The sequence below is a fragment of the Heteronotia binoei genome, chromosome 16 (genome assembly GCF_032191835.1).
Source record: "Heteronotia binoei isolate CCM8104 ecotype False Entrance Well chromosome 16, APGP_CSIRO_Hbin_v1, whole genome shotgun sequence".
NCBI classification, from domain to species: Eukaryota; Metazoa; Chordata; class Lepidosauria; order Squamata; family Gekkonidae; genus Heteronotia; species Heteronotia binoei.
Genome location: NC_083238.1, coordinates 29,034,601 through 29,056,342, shown reverse-complemented (window position 1 = coordinate 29,056,342; position 21,742 = coordinate 29,034,601). Strand labels below are relative to the sequence as shown.

The 21,742-nt window shown below is 41.6% G+C and overlaps 1 protein-coding gene across 2 annotated transcripts in view; it reads left to right on the top strand.

Annotated features, from left to right (window-relative positions):
- The window catches only part of STK39 (serine/threonine kinase 39), a 183,364-nt gene that overhangs the window by 88,825 nt on the left and 72,797 nt on the right, over nt 1-21,742 (top strand). The window contains exons 11-14 of one of the 2 annotated variants that reach the window (XM_060257267.1): nt 18,252-18,374; nt 18,481-18,510; nt 19,044-19,106; nt 20,180-20,247. In XM_060257267.1, coding sequence (XP_060113250.1) covers nt 18,252-18,374; nt 18,481-18,510; nt 19,044-19,106; nt 20,180-20,247 — 284 coding nt within the window. The remainder of the gene's footprint in view (nt 1-18,251; nt 18,375-18,480; nt 18,511-19,043; nt 19,107-20,179; nt 20,248-21,742) is intronic. The other variant, XM_060257268.1, reaches the window with a different exon arrangement.

Below are 21,742 nucleotides of genomic sequence, written 5' to 3'. Positions count from 1 at the left end.
CATCACATCTGTTTGCAATCTCTAAAATGGGAAATATTAGCTTTGGGTTGGAACCAACAACTGGGTTTTCGGTTGGTGAAAAATGGGAAACCCAAAAAGCTGTGAGTGAGTGGTCTGCATGGGCAAAAGACAATGAGGCAGGAGTTGTACCAAGGAATTATGTAAGACTGAATAAAAAAAACTGGCTAGATCCAAACCTGATTACTGAGATAAAGAGAAAATGCTTATTGATTTTTAGTCAATTGATGTAAAATACTTATTAATTTTTAGTCGATTCATTTAACATTTGACTGGTGAAGTAGGTGGTGAATGGCAATAATATCAAAATCAATTCAAATGCAATATGTACAACTCACCAGAGAGACAGAGGTCAACTACAGACCAGAGCAAAGAGAGGAGAAAGCAAGACCCGAATCCCCTCTCACACATGTGCAATTATCACAAAGTTATTCTTTTTCTTTTGCGGGCAGGAATCAAAGCTAAATCAAGAGCCCCCCAGTCATTCTGGGCCTCATTACTTGTGGCTAGCCTCATTTTCTTAGCAGTTCCTTGTTTGAGTAAACACACCTAAGAGTAAGAGCACCAAGGGGTTGCTTATTGAATGATTTTTTAAATTAAAAAATAATTGCCACCCCCCCCCCCAAAACCAGAAAAAAAATATAACCAAAATATAACAATAGTGGTGGCAAGTCTCCGATAAGCATCTTTGAAAGATTTTCAAGTATCTAAAACCATGTTCGTGTGGAATTGCTGTCTATATGCCATATATTCAAATACTGATAAGGCTGTAAAGTCCTTAATCCATTGGATTACTGGAGGTGGGCATTAATCTTTCTAACATTGTAACGTAATTCTTCTAGCGACACGGAGGATCCATTTCTGTTGATCATCGGTGAGTCTCCATAAAAGGTCAATTAATATTCTGTTGCAAAATCAATATAAGTAATTTCTCCCAAAAAGACAGAATAACTGGACAGGCCTAAAGCAGATGTTTTAGAGACGCATCCTGTGAATTACAGCACCAGCAGTTAGACACTTCGCTTAGTTATTTATTTAAAAGTGTGCTGTGGTATCCAGTTTATCCAAAATACATTTTTTAACTGGATAAGTTGCGGTTGAAGGTCCATAGAAACAACAGGTATAAAATTAAGGACCATATCCCATTGCTCTGGCAAAATGGAATGATTTAGCTCAGGGGTGGCCAAACTGTGGCTCAAGAGCCACATGTGGCTCTTTTACACATACTGTGTGGCTCTTGAAGCCCCCATTGCCCTGTTGGTTGACTTGGAGAAGGCATTTGTCTCTTTAAATCACTTCTCCAAACCAAATCAGCCGGGGACGTAGAGAATGTATTTAAAGTTAAAGTTGCTCTCTTTCCACCTCTCCCTCCCTCATCTATTACTTTCTTTCAACCTTTCCTCCCTTTCTTGCAGCTCTCAGATGTCTGACATTCATGCCGTGTGTCTCTCAAACATCTGACACTTATCCTCTGTGGTTCTTGCGTTAAGAAAGTTTGACCAACCCTGATCTAGCACCTTATTCCATTCAGTTCTGAGAATCTTGCATGTCATATTTATTCATTGACATCAAATATTTATACTGTGGGTTTCATTTTCTGCATGGATTCAGTGAGAGTTTCCAAGAGTAAGGGAGTTTCTGAAACACAGCCATATTTAGATACCAGCAGATGTTGAAGTTGTAAATATTACCATTCAGCAGAGGTTGACAAGTCATATCTAGATCTCAGCCGAGAAAACAAAGGCTTGTTTCTGCAGTCTATTAATTGGTCCAAATTAAAAATCCCCCTATCTGTCCAAAACTTCTATTTAAAAAAAGACTTCTTCCTGATTGGCCCGTAGCGTTAATTTTGCATGTGAATGTGGGTCAAATTGATATTGCTATGACATTGTGCACCGTTGTTCTCTAACTGCAGAAATTGCAGGAGGAACAGGATTTATTTTAGCACGAATAGATCCTAATGCATTCCGAGTGATTTATCATCAAGACTCAGGGTTCAGCTGTCTTTGTTTCAGGATTTCAAATTCATTTCCCAAAAACTAAGGTAACAAGTATAGTAAAATAACAGTTTGCTTCCCACTTTTTGTAGTTAGTAATAAGCATCCTCTTTTGACATAATCAATAAAAATCAAAACAGCTTCTAAAGCATTTTTACTCCTTCTCTATAAATTCTCCTAATTGCCTTAATTAAATTGGATGATATATATATTTTTATAAAGCTCTCTTATGGTAATTAAATGTATTTAGTTATAACTGAAGAATGAATATTTGATGAGCTTCTGGTACTGCAACAATGGCTATAATTTTGTGTACATCCTTAAATTGAATTGCAGTCAATTAAATCTGGAGGAGCTGTGTTGCATAATCCAAAACTGTTTTGCAATCCTAGATCATCATCAAATTTTATTTTTAAGTTGTGTGTGTGTGTATACATACTTTTTAAAGTCTCTTCCATGGTATGTATGCTGGTTACATTTAACAATGTATGCACTACAAAAAGAATGGAAGAATCTGTGATATCTGCTTGTCTGTATACCTGAAAATTCAGTTTTGATGCCCAAGAATTTTGAATCCTTCCCCCCTCCATGCCTAGGGGCTTTTATCAAAGTGTAGTGTATTCTTCTGTAGTTTCTATTCTAGTGTACAACTGAAACACGTCTTGTCACCTTGCCTACAGAATTTCACCAAAGCAGATGTCCACAACCATTTTGAGATTTAGCTGGATTCTAAAATTGAGTTTCTGGCATATCTAATGAAAAACATGATACTTAGACAGCCCTGGTTTATTGGCAGATAGATTCTCTTTTATATTTCTTTAAACTTGATGGCATTTAATCTGTAGATTAAGCCAGTTTATGTGGTTTAAAAGGATCTGTGATGAGCTCTTACCTGGGTTTAGCTTGGTTGATTGCCAAGTGATTAAATATTCTCCACACATTGAATACGGATATATGGAGTGTGTGTTGTGGGGTGGGGGTGGGGGGTTACATCTTGATATTTTGCTCTCTCGTGTTGAAGCAACAGGGACCAGCATACCTCCGTGGGAAAGACAGAGAGTAGAAATAACATCAAATGCTCTTTCTCCATTTAACCAAGCCAGGCCTGGCCAATAAACTGAAACTCAGTCTGTGTAAGATTCGGGTGTTTTTGGTCAAAAAATAAAGCCATGATGTTTCCAGTGTCAGCTTTCTGAGGTTGAAGTTGCATGGAGACCTGCAGTTTTAGAGTGCCAGAAGATTGTAGCTTGCAGATAGAAGCCCACGTCTCTTCTATAGTACATAGTGTTTTTAGCCAGCTTTCGCTGTGGACCTTCATGGAGAGACATTAATTATCCATCTGTTGTAATTCATCAAGGTTCAACAGCTGCAGAGCAAGCTGCATGAGGGTGCCTTGTAAAGACTGTTCAGAAGCGTCTATTGGTTCAGGGTGCAGCAGCAATCCCATATCACCAGGGGCTGCTGGGTTTGCTTCAGGGCACAGTGCAGAGTGCTGGTTATTGCCTGTAGGGCCCTCTGTGCTCTGCAACTAGGATGCTTGAAGGATTGTGTTTGGTTTTTTTTGCCATATGAGCCTGCTTTCTGACCCTCAAGGCCCTGCTCTGTATGTCTCTACTTACAGAAGGATGATAAGGTAGGTGAGTGCCAGTGACTGGACCCTTTCTCTTAGGGCATGGAGTCTCTGGGAACCCCCTCAATGCAGAACTTTGCCTGGCATTAAATTTGCTGTCTTTCATAGCCCAGGAAAACATTTCTGTTCTCTTGAGCTTTTAGACAAATATTCTTTCCGTGTTTTGAGTTTGTAGTAAGGTTGCCAAGTCTATGTCGGAAAATGCCTGGAGATCTTGGGGGTGGAGCCAGGAGAAGGAGGGGTTTGGAGAAGGAAGGGGCCTCAGCATGGTATGATGCCATAGAATCCACCCTTCAAAGCAGCCATTTTCTGCAGGGAAGCTGATCTCTGCAATGTGGAGATCAGTTATAAAAGCGGGAGATCTCCAGGCCCCACCTGGAGGCTAGCAACCCTAATGTAGAATATATATTTACACAGGATATTAAATGTTTTAGTCTTTCATATTTTAGTTAGTAAATAATACTTTCAGTTGGTTTGCTCTTTTGTATTGTTTATGCTACTTTTTTTTTTGTTTATTGGCCATTCTGTTGAGAAAGGGCATTTTAAGTTTCCTCAGCTGCCACATTCCTGCGGGGAATGTTAAGTAAAGCAAGTGAATGATCCAATAGCTTTAAAAACATAGATGTCCCTGTCATGGATGCCACTCTTCAACTTGCTCTTCATGTTGTCTGTTCTAGGCATATCCAAGGATGAGTATTTGTTTATTCATTATTTAGGGAATTTGTGCGATCTTTTGCCCTCAGATAAGGTATGGGGGAATTATTTAGGTGGGCAAAGGTAGCAAACTAAGCAGGGTCAATAACCTGTGCGTACAGGAGTCAGTCTATCCCAGTAGCCCACTAAGCAAGGAGATTGATAAACTAAAATGGATTTTTATTAAGAAAATTGTTCCAAGCACACAAGAAAAACAAATCAAACAGCAATCACAGTCTTAGGAAAAATAAGTAAGGAAACTGGATAGGGAAACATATAAGGGAAAACATACAGGGTGATATTTTAGCTCTCAACAATGCAGAAGGAACAATTCTCTAGCGAAGACAATAATAATGATAATAATAATAATAATAATAATAATAATAATAATAATAATAATAATAATAATAATAATAATAATAATAATAATTTTATTCTTAGATCCCGCCCTCCCCCGCCAAAGTGGGCTCAGGGCGGCTTACATGACATGGTTTACACCATGATTACACTAAAATCCAGTCATTACAATAAAAGACAATTAAAATAGTTAAATACATTCAATTAAATTAAATAAACAATTAAGATTATTAACAGCTACAAAATAAAGTGCCACAGTTCGATATATGTATAAGATGGCTAGGTGTCATTTCCGGGTTCCACCTTAAACGCAAGTTGATAGAGGGTGGTTTTGCAAGCCCTGCGAAACTGATTTAGGTCTCGCAGGGCTTGCACCTTCTCTGGTAGTTGATTCCACCATTGGGGAGCCATTGTGGAGAAGGCCTGCTCCCTTGTTGTTTTCAGTCTGGCCTCCCTTGGTCCAGGGATTCGTAATAGGTTTTGGGAATTGGATCTCAGTGCTCTCTGGGGAACATATGGAGAGAGGCGGTCCCTAAGATAGGCAGGTCCTCGGCCATATAGGGCTTTAAAGGTAATAACCAGCACCTTGTAACGAACTCGGTACACAATTGGCAGCCAGTGCAGCTCCCGCAGCCTAGGCTGTATGTGTTCCCACCGTGGTAGTCCCACTAACAGCCTGGCCGCTGCATTCTGCACTAGCTGCAATTTCCGTGTTTGGTACAAGGGCAGCCCCATGTAGAGGGCATTACAGTAGTTCAGCCTCGAGGTGACCGTTGCGTGGATCACAGTTGCCAGGTCGCCGCGTTCCAGGAAGGGGGCAAACTGCCTCGCCCTCCTAAGATGGAAGAAGGCGGATTTGGCAGTGGCAGCTATCTGGGCCTCCATTGTCAAGGAAGGCTCCAGTAGCACTCCCAGGCTCCTGACCCTGCGCACTGGTATCAGTGACGCACCGTCAAAAGTTGGTAGGGAGACCTCCCCTCCTGGCCCGCCGCGATCCACGCAAAGGACCTCTGTCTTCGCTGGATTCAGCTGTAGCCCACTCAGCTTGAGCCAACCTGCCACAGCTTGCAACGCCCGGTCCAAGTTTATAGGGACATCGTCAGTCCGGCTGTCCATTAATAGATAGCTGGGTGTAATCAGCATACTGGTGGCAACCCAGCCCATACCTCCGGGCAATCTGGGCAAGGGGGTGCATGTAGATGTTAAACAACATCGGGGAGAGGACTGCCCCCTGAGGCACCCCACAGTTAAGTAGGTGTCTCTGGGACAGCTCTCCTCCAATTGCCACCCTTTGTCCCCGACCTTCAAGGAAGGAGGAGAGCCACTGTAAGGCTAGACCCCGAATTCCTGCGTCATTGATAATAAGGGGAGGGGGAACCAAGAGATGATAAGGGGAGGGGGAAGCAAGAGACGACCAGCGTCACTTGCAAATAATGGGCCCAATACTGATCAGGTAATTGGGGGTGGCTCAAACAGCAAGATAGGGGTACCGTCAGGGACATACCTGACTGACCAGAAACCTGGCCTTCTTTAGCCAAATTCAAGTCCTGGAGCTTGAGATGACTCATCCCAGGGATGACTCTCAGGAGTTTGACAAAAGGATTAATGGGCAATGATGGTTTTACCTAGTGCAAACCATCGTTAAAACAAAGAAATGTGAGTTTTCAACCTAGAGCCAAATTGTTCCCTATTGTGACACCTTGGCTGACACAATGAAGAAAGGTCTACGTGACAGGATGAAGTAGTTGACAGGTGATCGTCTTCACCGATGACCTATTGTGTAAGATGCTTGCCCTGATGGTCAGCAGGAAGAATCTTTTGTTAGGGGAGAAGATGTTGCAGCAGTTCTATTGTTGACTGTTGGCTTCTTCATGTACATCTCCAAAGCATGTCTGGTCGCTGGAATGCAGTATGTGGTGTGTACATCTCTGCATGGTGGTTTGCAGGAGCTGGAGTTGTCTTTTTGGGACCTCTCACAGACAGTGGCTTCTATCAGGGCTGCTTCTGGCACTGTCTTCTAGATGACAGGAGTGCAGTTGCTGTCTGCAGGGCTGAGCAGCTCATCTGGGAAGTGCAGTTTGGAGTCCTCTTTACCGGGCAGGTACAAACAGTCACACAACAGCAGGCTGGCTGGACACACTGCTGCATAGTGCATACAGGGTAAATGTCCATATTGTGGCTGGCACAGAGGCCAAATGCTTATAGTCAAATGAGACTGAATGTCCATAATGCAGTAGGCACACGAGTTTTAAGTTACTAAGTGAAAGTCCATGTGATCCTGGCATCAGAGCCAGAGAACTATAATCCATGGTGGTGGGAGAGGGGGTCTAGGGCTTGAGGTGGGCCACTAGTAAAAACAATATCATAAAAAACAACATGAATTAACAATATAAAGAACAAGCGATGGGCATAAAAACAACATAAAGCAAACAAATGAGCAGTCAAAAACAATCCATAAAACACTCGTCCGGCTCAAAGTAATCTCAAGGTGGCAGTATAATAGCATACACAGCTTTGTTGCAATGAGCTTGCATTGTGAGGCATTTGAAAATGACCAAACAAAAGGGCATTTGTATGCTGTTATTATTTACTGTCTCTGTTGGTTGGGCTGCTGACGTAGGGGTTGATTTCTGAGGAACTCAAGAGCTCGCACACTGTTACATGTCATTGGTTGGTTCCAATAAAAAGATTTTTTTCATGGATTGTATTCTTGGCTTTTAGGATTTTTATTTTTGGACCTACACGGCTATAAACAATTTGTCTGCTGGTCTTTGAGCATTCTTAAGTGTGTCATTTGTCATCCTACTGACCACCATGAATTATCGTTTTCGCAGTGTACTACTTGAATTAATCTCCCAGTGAAGGTTTTAAAACGGCCTAACAGTTCTTGGCATCTTCTGACACAAATAGCTTCAACGCTGACCAGAAAACAGAGACCACACAACATATAAAGTCACAGTGGAAACTGGATGTGCGTCTGTGTTTTTTCCCCTGATGGATAATTTGCTTTTTGCCATTTTCTGTCATTGTGAGGGTTTTTTTTTTTTTACCCTCTAATTTGTCCTGCATTCTCTCTTCCCAGCTGACATTCATATTGTCTTCCTCCACAGCTGCGGCAATGTTGGCAGTAGCTTGTTAATTTTTCTCCCTTTCCTGCGAACAGCTTTCTGCTGCAGATTACAATGTGCTGCACTGCTTTTGTGCTAGGTACAGTTTAAATGTCAGCCCTTCAGATTCGTTTTTTTTTTATCACCTGTACACTCTTGTGATTCATGTGAAATGTGTCTTTTAATATGTGTTAATTTGTCTTTGTAAGATTGAAGGTTCTCTTTGTTACTGTAATTCGTTGAAAGTTACAAATAAGTTCGCCATTCATTGTGGGAACGGCCTTTTGTTATGGGCAAATAATAGAACCCAAATTAGAAATCCCCCCCCCCACTCCTTCCACCTCTTGTCAAAGTGAAGCTACTTCTGATGCATGGTATGATACAACATGTACTATTTCTGGTTTCCTAAAACAGAGAACACAGCCAAGGATGGCAGCAATCCAGAGTTGGCCATAGAGTGTTCAATTGGATGCATCAGTCCCTAAGGGCATCATGCACTAGTGTTCTTGTTGATAAGGGATCTGTTGCATCTTTCATTTTCTGCAGTGGCTAGCAGCCGGTGGTGCCTTCTGCTTGGTCCTGTAACAGCTATTGTAGTGGGTGTTTATCTTCAGGCCAGAAGTGAAAAGCACAGGACAGTTGCATAACAATCATGGGATATTATTTTGTGGAAGTACTTGGAGAAAGAAAAAATGGTGTCTGTCCTAGTAGCGGCACTGAAGCAAATGTCTTAAAGGTTCCCCTACTTCAGTTTATTTATTTTTATGTATTTATTATTTGGATGTTTAGGCTGCCGTTCCCTGCATGTAAGGCTCAGGGCAGCTTACATCAGGATAAAACAATCGGAATAAATCATATAACAGTAAAATGCAGTTAAAATACAATTAATGCTGTTAAAAATACAATTAAAATACAATTAAGTCTAGTTTGAAACAATGCAGATGGCGCATAAGCAGAATGTTACTGCTCCTCAACTTCTGAAGGTAGGTAAGGGGCAGGGGAACCTGGGAGCACCAAATTTCGTGTTGCCCCGTCACTGGCCTGAACCAAAGGCCTGGCAGAACATCTCTGCCTGGCAGACCCTGTGGAAAGGTAATAAATCCCGCAGGGCATGGATGTTCTCTGGCAGAGAGTGCAACCTGTTGTTGTCCTCCATTTCTATCTTAAGATGGAACAGTCCGTTGTAGCCTGTAGATTCCTTGGTTTGAGCTACTGCTCAAGGTAGAAGAAGAAGGCACCACACTACATTTTGTTCTAGCCTCAACAAAGGCTGTATTTGGACCTTTCTATGTATTCATTTCTACAACAGTGCCCTGTCCTCCTTCCTGATTCCATTTTGGTATTCCACAGTAGCAGACACGGGTTTTTTCCATGTTACTTGTGTAGATATCTTGGTCTGACAATGTAGACATCTTGGCCTACAGTGGTGGCAGGGTATTCATTTTAAGAGAGCTTCACAATATTTATACTTGTGGCTCATATTTAGTGTTGATGCACATGCAAACAGTATTTTCGAGGTCCACCCTAGAGATATAGAATGCTGCAGCAATGTTTCCAATTAAAACTTTCAAGAATATTTAAGCTTCTTTTAGGTTTCCCATTTAAAGGGACGGGGACTTGGGAAAAACTGCTTAATTGCTGCCAAGGGAGAAGGGAAGTTGAGTGTCATTTCAAGGCCTTGCGCTGAAAAGAGTAGTAGGTCAAGCCAAATTATGCTTATGTAAATATAAGAACCCCGTGGCACAGAGTGGTAAAGCTGCAGTACTGCAGTCCTAAGCTTGGAAGATTTTGATATATCTGGTTATTTTGCTTTCCACATCCCAGCAACGCCGAGTAATAAGGGTGGGGGGGAGACCTTCAGGTGGTCTGACTACCTTTATTTCTACTGCATTAAATATACAGGCTAAAAGAATTTATTTACCAAATGATGGGGCCATCGCGGTACACTTGAGTTACACATTCTATGGTGTGTCTAAATTGTTATCTACTTCCACAACGGTTAAGGGGCCAAATAAGGAAAACATGGAATTTGATGGAAGCCAATATTGTTCATTGTTTGCAAAAATATCCTAACGCAAAGTTAATTATGGGAGGGGATTTGAATGCAAGGTTGAGATCTTATTTGACAAGTTTGGGATAGATCCAACGGGAGGGGAAGATACAAATGGGTTAAATGATCGATGTTCACTGGACTCAGTCGTGAATTATGCAGGGCTATGTTTAGTCCAGCTGATTCACAAACTGAATCTTAAGGTCCTAAATGGAGTAATTCAGGGAGATCATCCTGGGCAATACACCTGGTCTGGTAGCAGACATTCTACTATTGACTACCTGATAACCACCAATGATATGCTTGCAAGGTTAAAGTGCCTTCATTGAAGCGAGAGCTGAGAGTGACCATCTGCCTCTCAATTTAAGTTGGAATGTAGGGGCGGTCCCCCTACATAATGCCCACGGTACCTTTCTAGAAACAGAAAATATACCAGGTAGGCGGAAAATCAACTGGTGTTCCAGGCTGAATGATAAATTTCTATTATGGACAAAGTCTGATATAGGGAGAGTTATTCATAGAAATTTATCTTCACTGATGGTGGAGGAGGGCTCTAACCATGAGGACTCTATTCTTGATAACTATGCTCAACCAACGGCCCGTTTATCCTCATTCCTATCACAGGAGATTTGTAACTCCCAGTCTGTGCGCTCCCATAATAAAAGCTGGTTTGACAAGGAGTGCGTGCAAGCAAAACAGAGACTTATTAGGAGCCTTAAAGAATTTCATAGAGCACCTGTGATTGGAAATAAGTTAGAAGTACAAGCTAATAAAAGGGCCTATAAAAATCTTTTGAGAAGTAAGAAGAACACTGCCACACAGCTTAAATGGAAGATATTAATAGAGGCAGCTAAGAACAAGGATCATAGGCGATTCTGGAAAATAGTTGCGGGTGCTGAGAAAGTAGGTAATGCCAACAGGGAGTATATAATCCCCGCAAGAATATGGGAAAATCATTTTGAAGAACTATATAAAGGAGATAACTGGGAACCTTTCCCATTGAGGGATCTGAATACTACTACAACTTGGGATCCAGTTTCATCCAAGGAGGTGGAATTTTATATTAAAAATCTTAAAAGCGGAAAAGCCCTAGGTAGTGATTATAATACAGCAGAGCTTCTAAAAGCTAATTTAGACTGGTGGACCCCGATTTTGGCTGACCTCTTTACATATATTGATCAAACAGGACAAATTCCAGAGGGATGGGGGCTGGCCATAATAATTCCGATATTTAAAAAAAATAACAGATCCGATCCCAATAATTATAGACCTATTAGCTTGATAAATATCATATGTAAACTGTACACCAAACATTTATGCATGAAATTATGTAGATGGCTAGAGCAGGAAAAGATCCTTAAACCTGAACAGGGGGGGTTTATAAAAGGCCGTTCCACCCTAGATCATTGTCTTGTTCTAGATTATTTAGTTCAAAAATACACGCATAACCATAAGGGAGTTTTATATGCTGCATTTATCGATCTGAAAGCAGCCTTTGATTCGGTTGTGAGGGAAAGATTATCGTCTAAATTAAATCAGACTACCATAGACAAGAGATTACTACTGTTGATGGTTAATTTATATAAAAACACAGCTCTACAAATACGATATACTGCTGATGGTAAGCTATCGAAACCCATTCAAGAGCAAAAAGGTGTAAGGCAGGGTTGCCTTCTTGCTCCCTTTCTATTTAACTTGTATGTCAACTGTTTGATAACCCACCTGCATGAAATTGACAGTTTAGCTCCCATTTTAGGCAAAGGAAGAAAGATTCTCGTCCTAATGTACGCAGACGATGCCGTTCTCCTCTCATTATCAAGAGGGGGTCTAAATAGGGCAATGGAAAAATTTAGCACGCAATGCCAGAAAGAGTCACTTGCAATAAATTACTCAAAAACAAAGATTATGCGCTTCAATAAAAAATACAAAGAAATGAAATGGATAATGGATGGGGTCCGGGTAGATCAGGTTAAAAATTGTAAATATCTGGGATTAACTTTTACATTTAACGGCAGGGCTTCCAGTCATATTCAATATACAGCATGTTCAGCACAAAAGAGCGCAAATGCTATATTGTGCTTCTTTAGGAATGAGGGAGCCCAGTATGTGCCGGCTGCTCTTAAACTTTATTTGAGCCAAGTTCTCCCTCAGATGATTTATAGAACGCAAATATTGTCTGAGTAAAATTAAAGAATTGGAGTTAGTGCAATCGAAATTTCTTAGAGTGCTTTTTTATACCCCGAAAGGTACGCCAAGTTTGATATTGAGATAGGAAGCTGGTTTATCTACAGTCACATTGAATGTCTGGATTCAGAGGTGTAACTATTGGGTTAAGACTCATCTGAACCCGTTGGGGCTCATCCCTGATTTTCTGACATCAACTCCTTATCCCTAATGCTCTCATAGAGTAGTTGATAAACTGAAATCAATTGGGTTAGATCCTGAAAATTTATTAGAGGGAGGGCAGAAGTATGCAAGGAGTTCGATTTCTCAGAGATTTAAGGATATTGAAGCACAAAATGATTATGCAGCCCTATCTTGTTATTGCAAGAAACTGAAACTGGGACCAAGCCTAAAAAATCCTAATCATAGATGGGCATTTACTAGAGCCCGTTTCGATGCGCTCCCATCAGCAGTCCTTTTTGGGTAGATATACCCGCGCTCCTATGCATCAGAGGATTTGTTTTTGTGCGTTGAATCAGGTGGAGTCAGCTGCCCATATATTTCTTCATTGTCCTCTGTATGATGAAGAGAGACAGCAGCTGCTGATACCCCTTCTCTCACATTTTAAACCATTGGCAAATTATTGTAAATATGCCGAGGAACAAGTGATGAAGTTTTTATTGGCTGACAATTATGAATCCGTCTAACGCAAGGTTGCTAGGTATTGTTATCTGGTAATTAAAAAGCGTAGATCATACTGTAAGTTGAGTTATTAGTGAAGGATTAGTTCTGTCCGGAATTTTAGGAATTATGGCTGTAACTGTCTATTGCCATGTTCTTCTGCTGTATTATCATATTATTTTGTATGCTGGTCTTATGACTGTTTTTGATAAACTTTGCAGTCCTAAGCTCTGCTCACGACCTGAGTTCAATTCTGGCAGAAGATGGGTTCAGGTAGCTGGCTTAAGGTTGACTCAGCCTTCCATCCTTCCGAGGTCGGTAAAATGAGTACCCACCTTGCTGGGGGAAAGTGTAGATGACTAGGGAACGCAATGGCAAACCACCCCATAAAATGTCTCCCGTGAAAACGTTGTGAAAGCAATATCACCCCAGAGCCAGAAACGACTGGTGCTTGCACAGGGGACTATCTTTACCTTTAACCAGAAATAGGTTATACTTAGCACCTTCAAGTCCTATCTATGGTTCTTAAATGCTAGTATAGAATGATAAACTCTAGTATAAACATGGGGTTCTTTAATAATAGCGGGGTACAATATCCTTCAGAAAAGAACAGCAAAGATGATTTTGAAAAAATTACACAGAACCTGAAGAACTCAGTGTGTTTAATTCTGAAAGAGGTCAGCTGTGTAGGCATATCTGTCATCAGAGACTCAAAATATCTCCATCTATATGTAGAGTATTCCAGTGACACTTCCAGTTATTTTTTTTTCTAGTGGTGCTTTTGGGCTCCTCTTGATCTTCTTTTAAGTTCTTAATAGGAATTGTATCAAATTTTGAGAATATAAATAGAATTCTTGTTTCTGTCATGGCTTCTCTTCACTTATGGCAGACTAGTAGTGCATTTTCCCGCCCTGATCATGCTAATAAAATTCAACAAGTATATTACCATTAAAATTGATGATAGATAATATAAACGCTGTGAAAGAAAGAAATCAAGAACACTGGTAATTACAATCAGTGAAATGAAAAGCCATGATGAAAATATATGTCACAAAAAGAACATATTCCTAGTTCCTAACAAAGTATGGACTTCAGTTGGCTAGAAAACAGAGTAAACCAGTTATGGCTAATAGAGGTAGCATTAAATGTAGTGAACTTGAGTTGCATTCTTAGGAATCCAATTTTTTGGGAAAATATTGTGATTATTTTTGGTATTTTTGATTAATTAAAATTGAAGACATGGAGTGGCTGAATGTTGAGCAGTGATCTTCCTGATGTGACTTTTGTGCATGGCTTACCAAGAATTGGCAAGAGCAGTCTTGTGTTTGGTTTAAGCAGGCTGAGGGCAAATTATGGTGACCATGGGTCTGACCCATGGCTGCCAATACCATTTTGCAGAAGAATTTGGCAATTTAAACATGCCATGGAGCCATGCACGCCCAACAACTTGTAAATTGGACCCATGCCCCTCCTGGCTTATTAAGACCTGCCGGAGGGAGCTAAGATATCCTATACGGGATATCATAAATAGATCCCTACTGGAGGGGCATTTTCCATCAGCGCTCAGAGAGGTGGTGGTCCGCCCCCTCTTGAAGAAAACAACGTTAGATCCGACCGAATTGGCACACTATCGGCCGGTATCGAATTTGCCATTTTTGGGCAAACTTATCGAGAGGGCAGTGGCGTTGCAGCTACAGGGTTTCCTGGAGGACGCTTCTGTCCTTGACCCCTACCAGTCTGGCTTTCGCCCGGGCCACGGGACGGAGACGGTGCTGGTCGCCCTGGTGGATGACCTTCAGCGGCATCTGGATCAAGGCGGCTCGGCGGTGCTGATGTTGTTGGACCTATCGGCAGCGTTCGATATGGTCGACCACCGGCTTCTGGCGTGCCGCCTTGCCGACGCAGGGATTCAGGGGTTGGCCTTGCAATGGTTTTCCTCTTTCCTTGACGGTCGGGGACAAAGGGTGGCGATTGGGGAGGAACTGTCCCGGAGACACACGCTTGATTGCGGGGTGCCTCAAGGGGCGGTGCTCTCCCCGATGTTATTTAACATCTACATGCGCCCCCTTGCCCAGATTGCCCGAAGGTATGGGCTCGGGTGTCATCAATATGCTGATGACACCCAGCTCTATCTGCTTATGGACGGCCGGCCCGCCTGCGCCCCAGAAAATCTGGACCGAGCGTTACAGGCAGTGGCTAGGTGGTTTAGGCTGAGCGGGCTGAAGCTGAATCTGGCGAAGACAGAGGTCCTGTGCCTGGGTCGCTGCGGCCCGGGAAGGGAAATCCCCCTGCCAGTTTTTGACGGCGCGCCGCTAACAGCGTCGGGCAGGGTCAAGAGCCTGGGGGTGCTGTTGGAGCCTTCACTGACAATGGAGGCCCAGATAGCAGCCACTGCCAAGTCCGCGTTTTTTCACCTTAGGCGGGCGAAGCAGTTGGCCCCCTTCCTGGAACGGGACGACCTGGCAACAGTGATTCATGCTACGGTCACCTCGAGGTTAGACTACTGTAATGCCCTCTACATGGGGCTACCCTTGTGCCGGACCCGGAAACTGCAGTTGGTGCAGAACGCTGCTGCCCGGCTGTTATTAGGGCTCCCAAGATGGGAGCACATTCGGCCGGGGCTCCGGGATCTGCACTGGCTGCCAGTAATATTCCGAGTCCGGTACAAGGTGTTGGTCATTACCTTTAAAGCCCTATATGGACTAGGACCTGTCTACCTTAGGGACCGTCTTTCCCCACACGTTCCCCAGAGAGTACTACGCTCGGGTTCTCAAAACCTGTTAGTAGTCCCCGGGCCAAAGGAGGCCCGTCTAAAATCCACCAGGGATCGGGCCTTCTCAATAACGGCACCTTATTGGTGGAACCAGCTGCCGGAGGAGGTGCGGGCCCTGCGGGACCTAGGGCAGTTCCGCAGGGCCTGTAAGACAGCCCTCTTCCGGCAGGCCTATAATACTGACTGACAAGGAAATCTTTTGGATGGAACGAAACGCATCTGTAGACCGCCGGTTTTATCTATCTTGTTTTTATTAATTTATGGTTTTAACTCTACTTGTAAGTGTTTTAAATTGTAGTATTTGAATTATTATGTTGTAAGCCGCCCTGAGACACTCCGGTGTGAAGGGCGGGGTATAAATTCCAATATAAATAAATAAATAAATAAATAAAATAGGATCAAGCTATCTCATCCCCCCCTCCCCACATGCTTTTTCAAGTGCTGAAACAACTGTGAGGGGGGCAGTTTTGGTTCTTGAAAAGGTATGGAGAGGGAAAACAAGACTGCCTGAGTGCATTATGTTACCCTCTGGGATCTCCACACATTCACCATCAGCAGTGAGTTTTTCATGTGCTTTTTCTTTTTTTTGGCATGAAGGAACGTTTAAACATTGCATGTCATGTGCCACTGTTTATAAAGTTACAAACTCCTCTGAAAAGGTCAAAGCTATATTGAATAAGCTTTTATTATACTCTTATGGTCTTCATTTTCTCACGTTTCATTCTTATTACCGTATCTACGAAATTTTGTTCAGGTTACAGATACTTTGGTGGAGATATGGAAGCGAACAGAGAAGCCATTTTGGAATTCTGTATTTTGATTTCTGTGTGATTGCAGAAACATTTAAGAAATACTTCAAACTGAATTTCTTGTATTTCTGTGTACTTGTATGTGAAGAAACAAAAGACAGCAAGATTAAATACCAGCATGGGAACAGTAGTTTAACCCTTGAAGAGATGCTGGTGGTCTACAGTACAATGTTAAGCAAAGCTATTATGCCTTTCTAAGTCCATTGACGTTAGAAGGCTAAGAGGGATGTAATTCTGTGTAGGATGAAATAGTGCTGGACAGAATGTCATCAGCCAAAGAATTAACAGGCTCTGAGGAATAAGCAGTGGGCTAGAGCAGAGGATGCTTCATTCACACATGCAGATGAATGAGGTAATAGAGACCTGAAATGACAGAATGGACTTCAGATTACAGGTGGTGGATTCCAGCTTTGAACGTTCCTTTGCATTAAAAGAACAAAACCAAACCTCCTTGCAGATAGAAAACAAACATGGCAAGGAGACAGGTTCTGCTCCTTCTGCTATTTTAGTTGACTGACTGCAGAAATTTTTTAACACAGGGAACATTTCAAATATGATTCTCCTCCTACATTGTGAAACGGCACTGTCACTTCTGTCTTAAAATCTTGAAACGTTTTAACACCTAGATCTGACCCCTTCCTGTCAAAAGTAATTCAGCCATTAGCTGTGGTGATTTTGTGAGGGGTTTCATGCTGTGACAAAGTCTCTCTCATCTGATCTGCCCTGGATACCAGATTGAAGGTAGATTCAGGTCAAGAAGAGCTGGGACACATCCATTAGTCAGAATTCTATATATAGGCTTAGGCAGTTTTTCTGTAGACAATGTCTTTGTTAGCAGAATACTTGCCGTTCCTAATTAATTTTCTCCATGTATGAGAAAGTCTTCTTTGCTAAAATTGTGATCATCTGCTTACAGGAGACATTGTTTCAGAAAGTGGTCATGTTGGTCTGTGGTAAAAAAAAAATAAGATTCAAGTTGGGTAGCAGTAGATTAGTGGAGTGAGGTTTCCTAAAACCTCTTAAGAATGTTACAAACAAGCTACCACTTTAAAAAATCTACCTTCAGTCTAGCTTCAGACCTGGTTTTGGAATGAAGATGGTTGTTGCGATATGTGATCTTGATTTACAACTTGAGTAATTCTTGAGTAATTCTTGAGTAACTTGAGTAATTCTTCCCTTTTGGAGCTATTACAGTTATCTATAGTTTTTTATAGTTGATCCCTTCGTTTTGCTAGTTTCCCTAGATAATTGGGTGGGAATTAAGTGGACTGTTCTCTAGTCCAGCTAAGATTTGGACACTTTTGTACTAGCTACCAAAAACAGGAGCAAAACCATTTTGTGTATATTGTTGCCAGAATAGTGAACATCAGGCTTGGAAAAAAGACAAGGTGACTTGCATCAGATGAGCCATTGCTGATTTCTGTGCTGAAAACTGAAGAGATAGTATCCAACTTGATTACTTCAAAATTAGCTGGAGATCCAGATTTTTCTCTCATAAGTGCTTCTGAAATTTGCCCTTGTTCCTCAAACAGAGAAGTATCTGAAGTATCGGCCCAACAGATAGTGCTATAGTCTAGTAGGCTGGTGACTTGCAACAAATTGTTAAGCAGATTTGAAAGTCTGATGAAAAGCATCTGTAGACTAAATATGCTGTGGGTGATGGTGGCAGTAATGTGCTGACATAATACATCTCTGAGTTTCCAGCAGTAGTGGCTTCCACAGGTTTGCTTGACTATTGTAAAATTTATTTTAATGGTCTTAGAACTAGAATGTCGAAGATGCTAGGAATTTGCGCTCTGGTAGTCTGGGCAGAATAAATCAGTGTTGTAACCTGTTGAAAAGAGGGAGGTAATGAAGAATGTATTTAGTTGCCTTTGCTTTTCACATAGTAAAAAAAAAAAAACCCAAGGAAGATTCAGAATGGAAAATGCATAATAAAGAATCCTTTGTTGCTGCTGCTGTGATTTTGTTAGGTTAGAAGAGTACCCGGTTCCAGTGGCCACCTCCACAAGACAGAAGACGGAGACTGGGAGTGGAGTGATGATGAAATGGACGAAAAGAGTGAAGAAGGCAAAGCTGCTTTTTCCCAAGAAAAGGTAATTTTGGGGGGAAGCATGTGGCTATTTTTTTTTCTTTTTTACTTAACCAAAATTTTGATAACTATTAATATGCAAATAATAATAACTGATGCTTGTCTTCCAGTCACGAAGGGTAAAAGAGGAGAATGCTGAGGTAAGTAGCTGCATTGACTTATCTTATGTGTTAAGGATGTGGGCAGTTTAAATTCGTTTTATCGCTTTACAGAATAGGACCATAATACATAGAATATTGGCAAAACCAATGAAAAGGTGGTATTGAAAAAAAGCCAGTAGTAAACAGTGTCCCATTATTGTGGAATTTAGAGTACTCTCCATTTTTTCTGGATGAGTCATCGTTAAGAAGGTTTCTGTTAAGGGAGAACACTTACACTGCCCTTCTTGAAGTAAATGAAAAGCAATTCACAAGCTGCATATTAACCTGTAACACACATTGAAAGGCTGATTTTTTTAAAGTCTTTTCTGAATTGAGACTAAGCAAAACAGCATGCCTTGATGGGTGAACGCTAATGGGTCTTCTCTGGGAAGGGAGTTCCACAGAACTATAGAAAAATGTGGACACGAGTGCTTACTAAGTTTTATTAATGCACTTTAAGCCTAAACCATTCTTCCTTGAAGTCATGACACTTTTATAATAAAACAAAAATGTTTCATGCTTTCTTTGAACAGATTTCTATGAATTCCGGAAACATCCCTGATCAAATACAGAATCTGTCTCTACAAGGTTCTCGGGTATGTGTATGGGAGCATGTCTGCGAATCTAAGGGCCACATGACATAATCGTGGGCTGGATGGGCCCAGGCATGGTTTGACATTGTGTAGGGGTCTTAGGCTAGCTTTTCACATAACCCTTAGCTTGCTACTTATGCCACTGTTTCCCTTGCTGCCAGCTAACTTCTTTGTGATTGGACATGGCATAGCGTGCACTTGTCAACGCTTACCCCAGTTAACTATGCAGATTTACCTTGTGAATTTAGTTTCAAGAGGGTAGCCATGCTGTTCTGCAGTTGAACAGCTAGATTTGAGTCCAGTAACACCTTAGAGACCAACAAGATTATATTTGGGGGGGGGGGTGGTGGTGGTTATAAGCTTTTAAGAGTCAAAGCTCTAGTCTAGTCTCTAGCTCTAGCTTTGACTCTCAAAACCTTATAACCGCCAAATCTTGTGGGCCTCTAAGGTGCTGTTGGACTTGAATCTAGCCTCGTGAAGTTAGTTTGTGTGAAATGATGTTAAGAAAAATGGGCAGCGCTGTGAAAGGAGTAGAAATGGTCTTCCCGCTTATTATCTTTCCCTGTCCCCTCACTGGCAGACACAGCTAGCAATGGTGATTTTTCAGCAACTGTTTTTTGTAACTACTATTTGTGTGTGTGATTGCAATATAAACAATGCTAAATTTATTAGGGATCTCCTCCAGTTCAGTGCCATTGTTAAGGCAATTGGCTGCAAAGTTACTAGCACTATATTAAGCTGTGAATTGCACAAAATGGAGCAGGGATGTTACCTGTAAAGCAATTGGATGGAACTACACAAACAGTAAGATATAGAAGTGTATACCCTCTGCATATCGGATTTAGCTGCCCAGTGGCTGTAAAAGTGTTGTCCCTATTGCTACCTTGATTTTTATACTACCTCTGCATTTATGTTTTAAGTCCCTATGCTTGATTCTGAAGAACTTTACTGAGCTTACAGAAAATAACCTTTCAGGAATGATACTTTGTCAGTTTATGGTTATGCTTTAACAATGATATGTTGCATCTCTAACTAGTGTGTACTGCTTCCTTCCTTCCTTTTTTATTTTTAAGCAGACTCGAACAGCTGTTTGCAATGAATATAGTGATGCTCCGTGTGCTGTGAATCTTGTTTTAAGATTAAGGTAAGAAACTTCATCTATTTATTTTCATATCTGCTCCCCCCTTTTTGTCAGCTCTGTTATGTCTCCCTCCCTGCATTCAACTTTCATGATATTAGGAGGGCAGGGGAAAAAACGGTTAACAAAGTCAGTCTCCCAGTGTGACCAATAGCAATAGTGATCCTGTGACTAATTGCTGTCTTTTAATTGCTTACTAAAACAGAAGGGTGGAGGGGAAAAAGGCACTGAATATGAATGTAGCTTCAGGCTGAGGGGACCCTTCATTAAGTATTTTCTTTCCCTCCTCCTTTTTCATTCTGTTGCAGGATCACAGTGAGTTTTTAATGAGTTTCTTTCACACTTCAGCAGTCAACCTCTGACAGAAATAAACCATGGCTGTATTACAACTTGCCAGCTCAGAACATTTTACTGAGCAGGTTTGATCAGCAGCTGAGGGGAAAGTGACTGATATATATTTTCAAAGAACTTTCAGCCTTCTAGGAAATGATACAAATATGTTGTCAGACCGCATCATTCTTCAGGCACTAGACAAAAAAGTTGGTTTCCGTTCTAATAAAGTGAGTTTACATCCTGTTAATTGGTTCCCGGATATCACGGTTTTCAGAGCCCTAATTAATTTTAGTTTTTAGCATGCTTTTCATGTAGTGCTAGCCTAGGTTGTTTGTTTTTTTCAGACGGCTGTCTTTTTAAAAGAATAAAACTTCTTCAGAGATTTATGTTATCCCACTTCTCATCTGAAGGAAAGAGCCTCCCCTCCCCTCTTCATTAACATCCTTATTTGTTGCTGTGAGAAAGCCGAATACTCTCCTCTTAGTAGTACTGCCTTGGCATCAGCAATTAATTCTAGCTCTGTGAAGTCCCAAGGTATGGTTGGAAGCCATATGATGCAGTAACCTTGCTGAACCCTAAGAAGGTTGGCATCTGGTTCCTTTCTCGATGGAGGACCTCCTGGGAAGAAGTGTCTGTTTACCATTCTAAGTTTTGAGATAGAAGAAAGGCAGGTGATTACATGAAAGTTGTCATCATGGAGTGGGGCCATGGCTCTGTGGTATTTTTCTTTCCTGGCCCCAACCTGGTGGAACTCTCTGCCAGATGACATCCAGGCCCTGCAGGGCCTCCTGCAATTCCACAGGGCCTGCAAGGCAGAGATGTTCTGCCAGGTTTTTGATTGAGGACAGCAATGGCTGGCACCTTTCCTTCCTTTTTTGTCCACCCCCCCCCCCCTTCAGATTTTTTTCCATATGCTCCGATAGTCCAGAAGGAGAACTTCAATAGTCGGACAACATCAAGAGTTTTGAGTGTTTTATTTGTTTAATTTGTTAATATGTTTTAACTTGAATTTTAAATCTTGTATTGCTTGATCTGTTGCACATCAGCCAGAGCCTAGCCTAGGATGGGGCAAATAAATAAGTCTTAATACTAATAATAAGGGGTGGAATTCTAGTAGGAGCTCCTTTGCCACACCTCCCTGATGTAGCCAATCCTTGTAAGCTCTTGG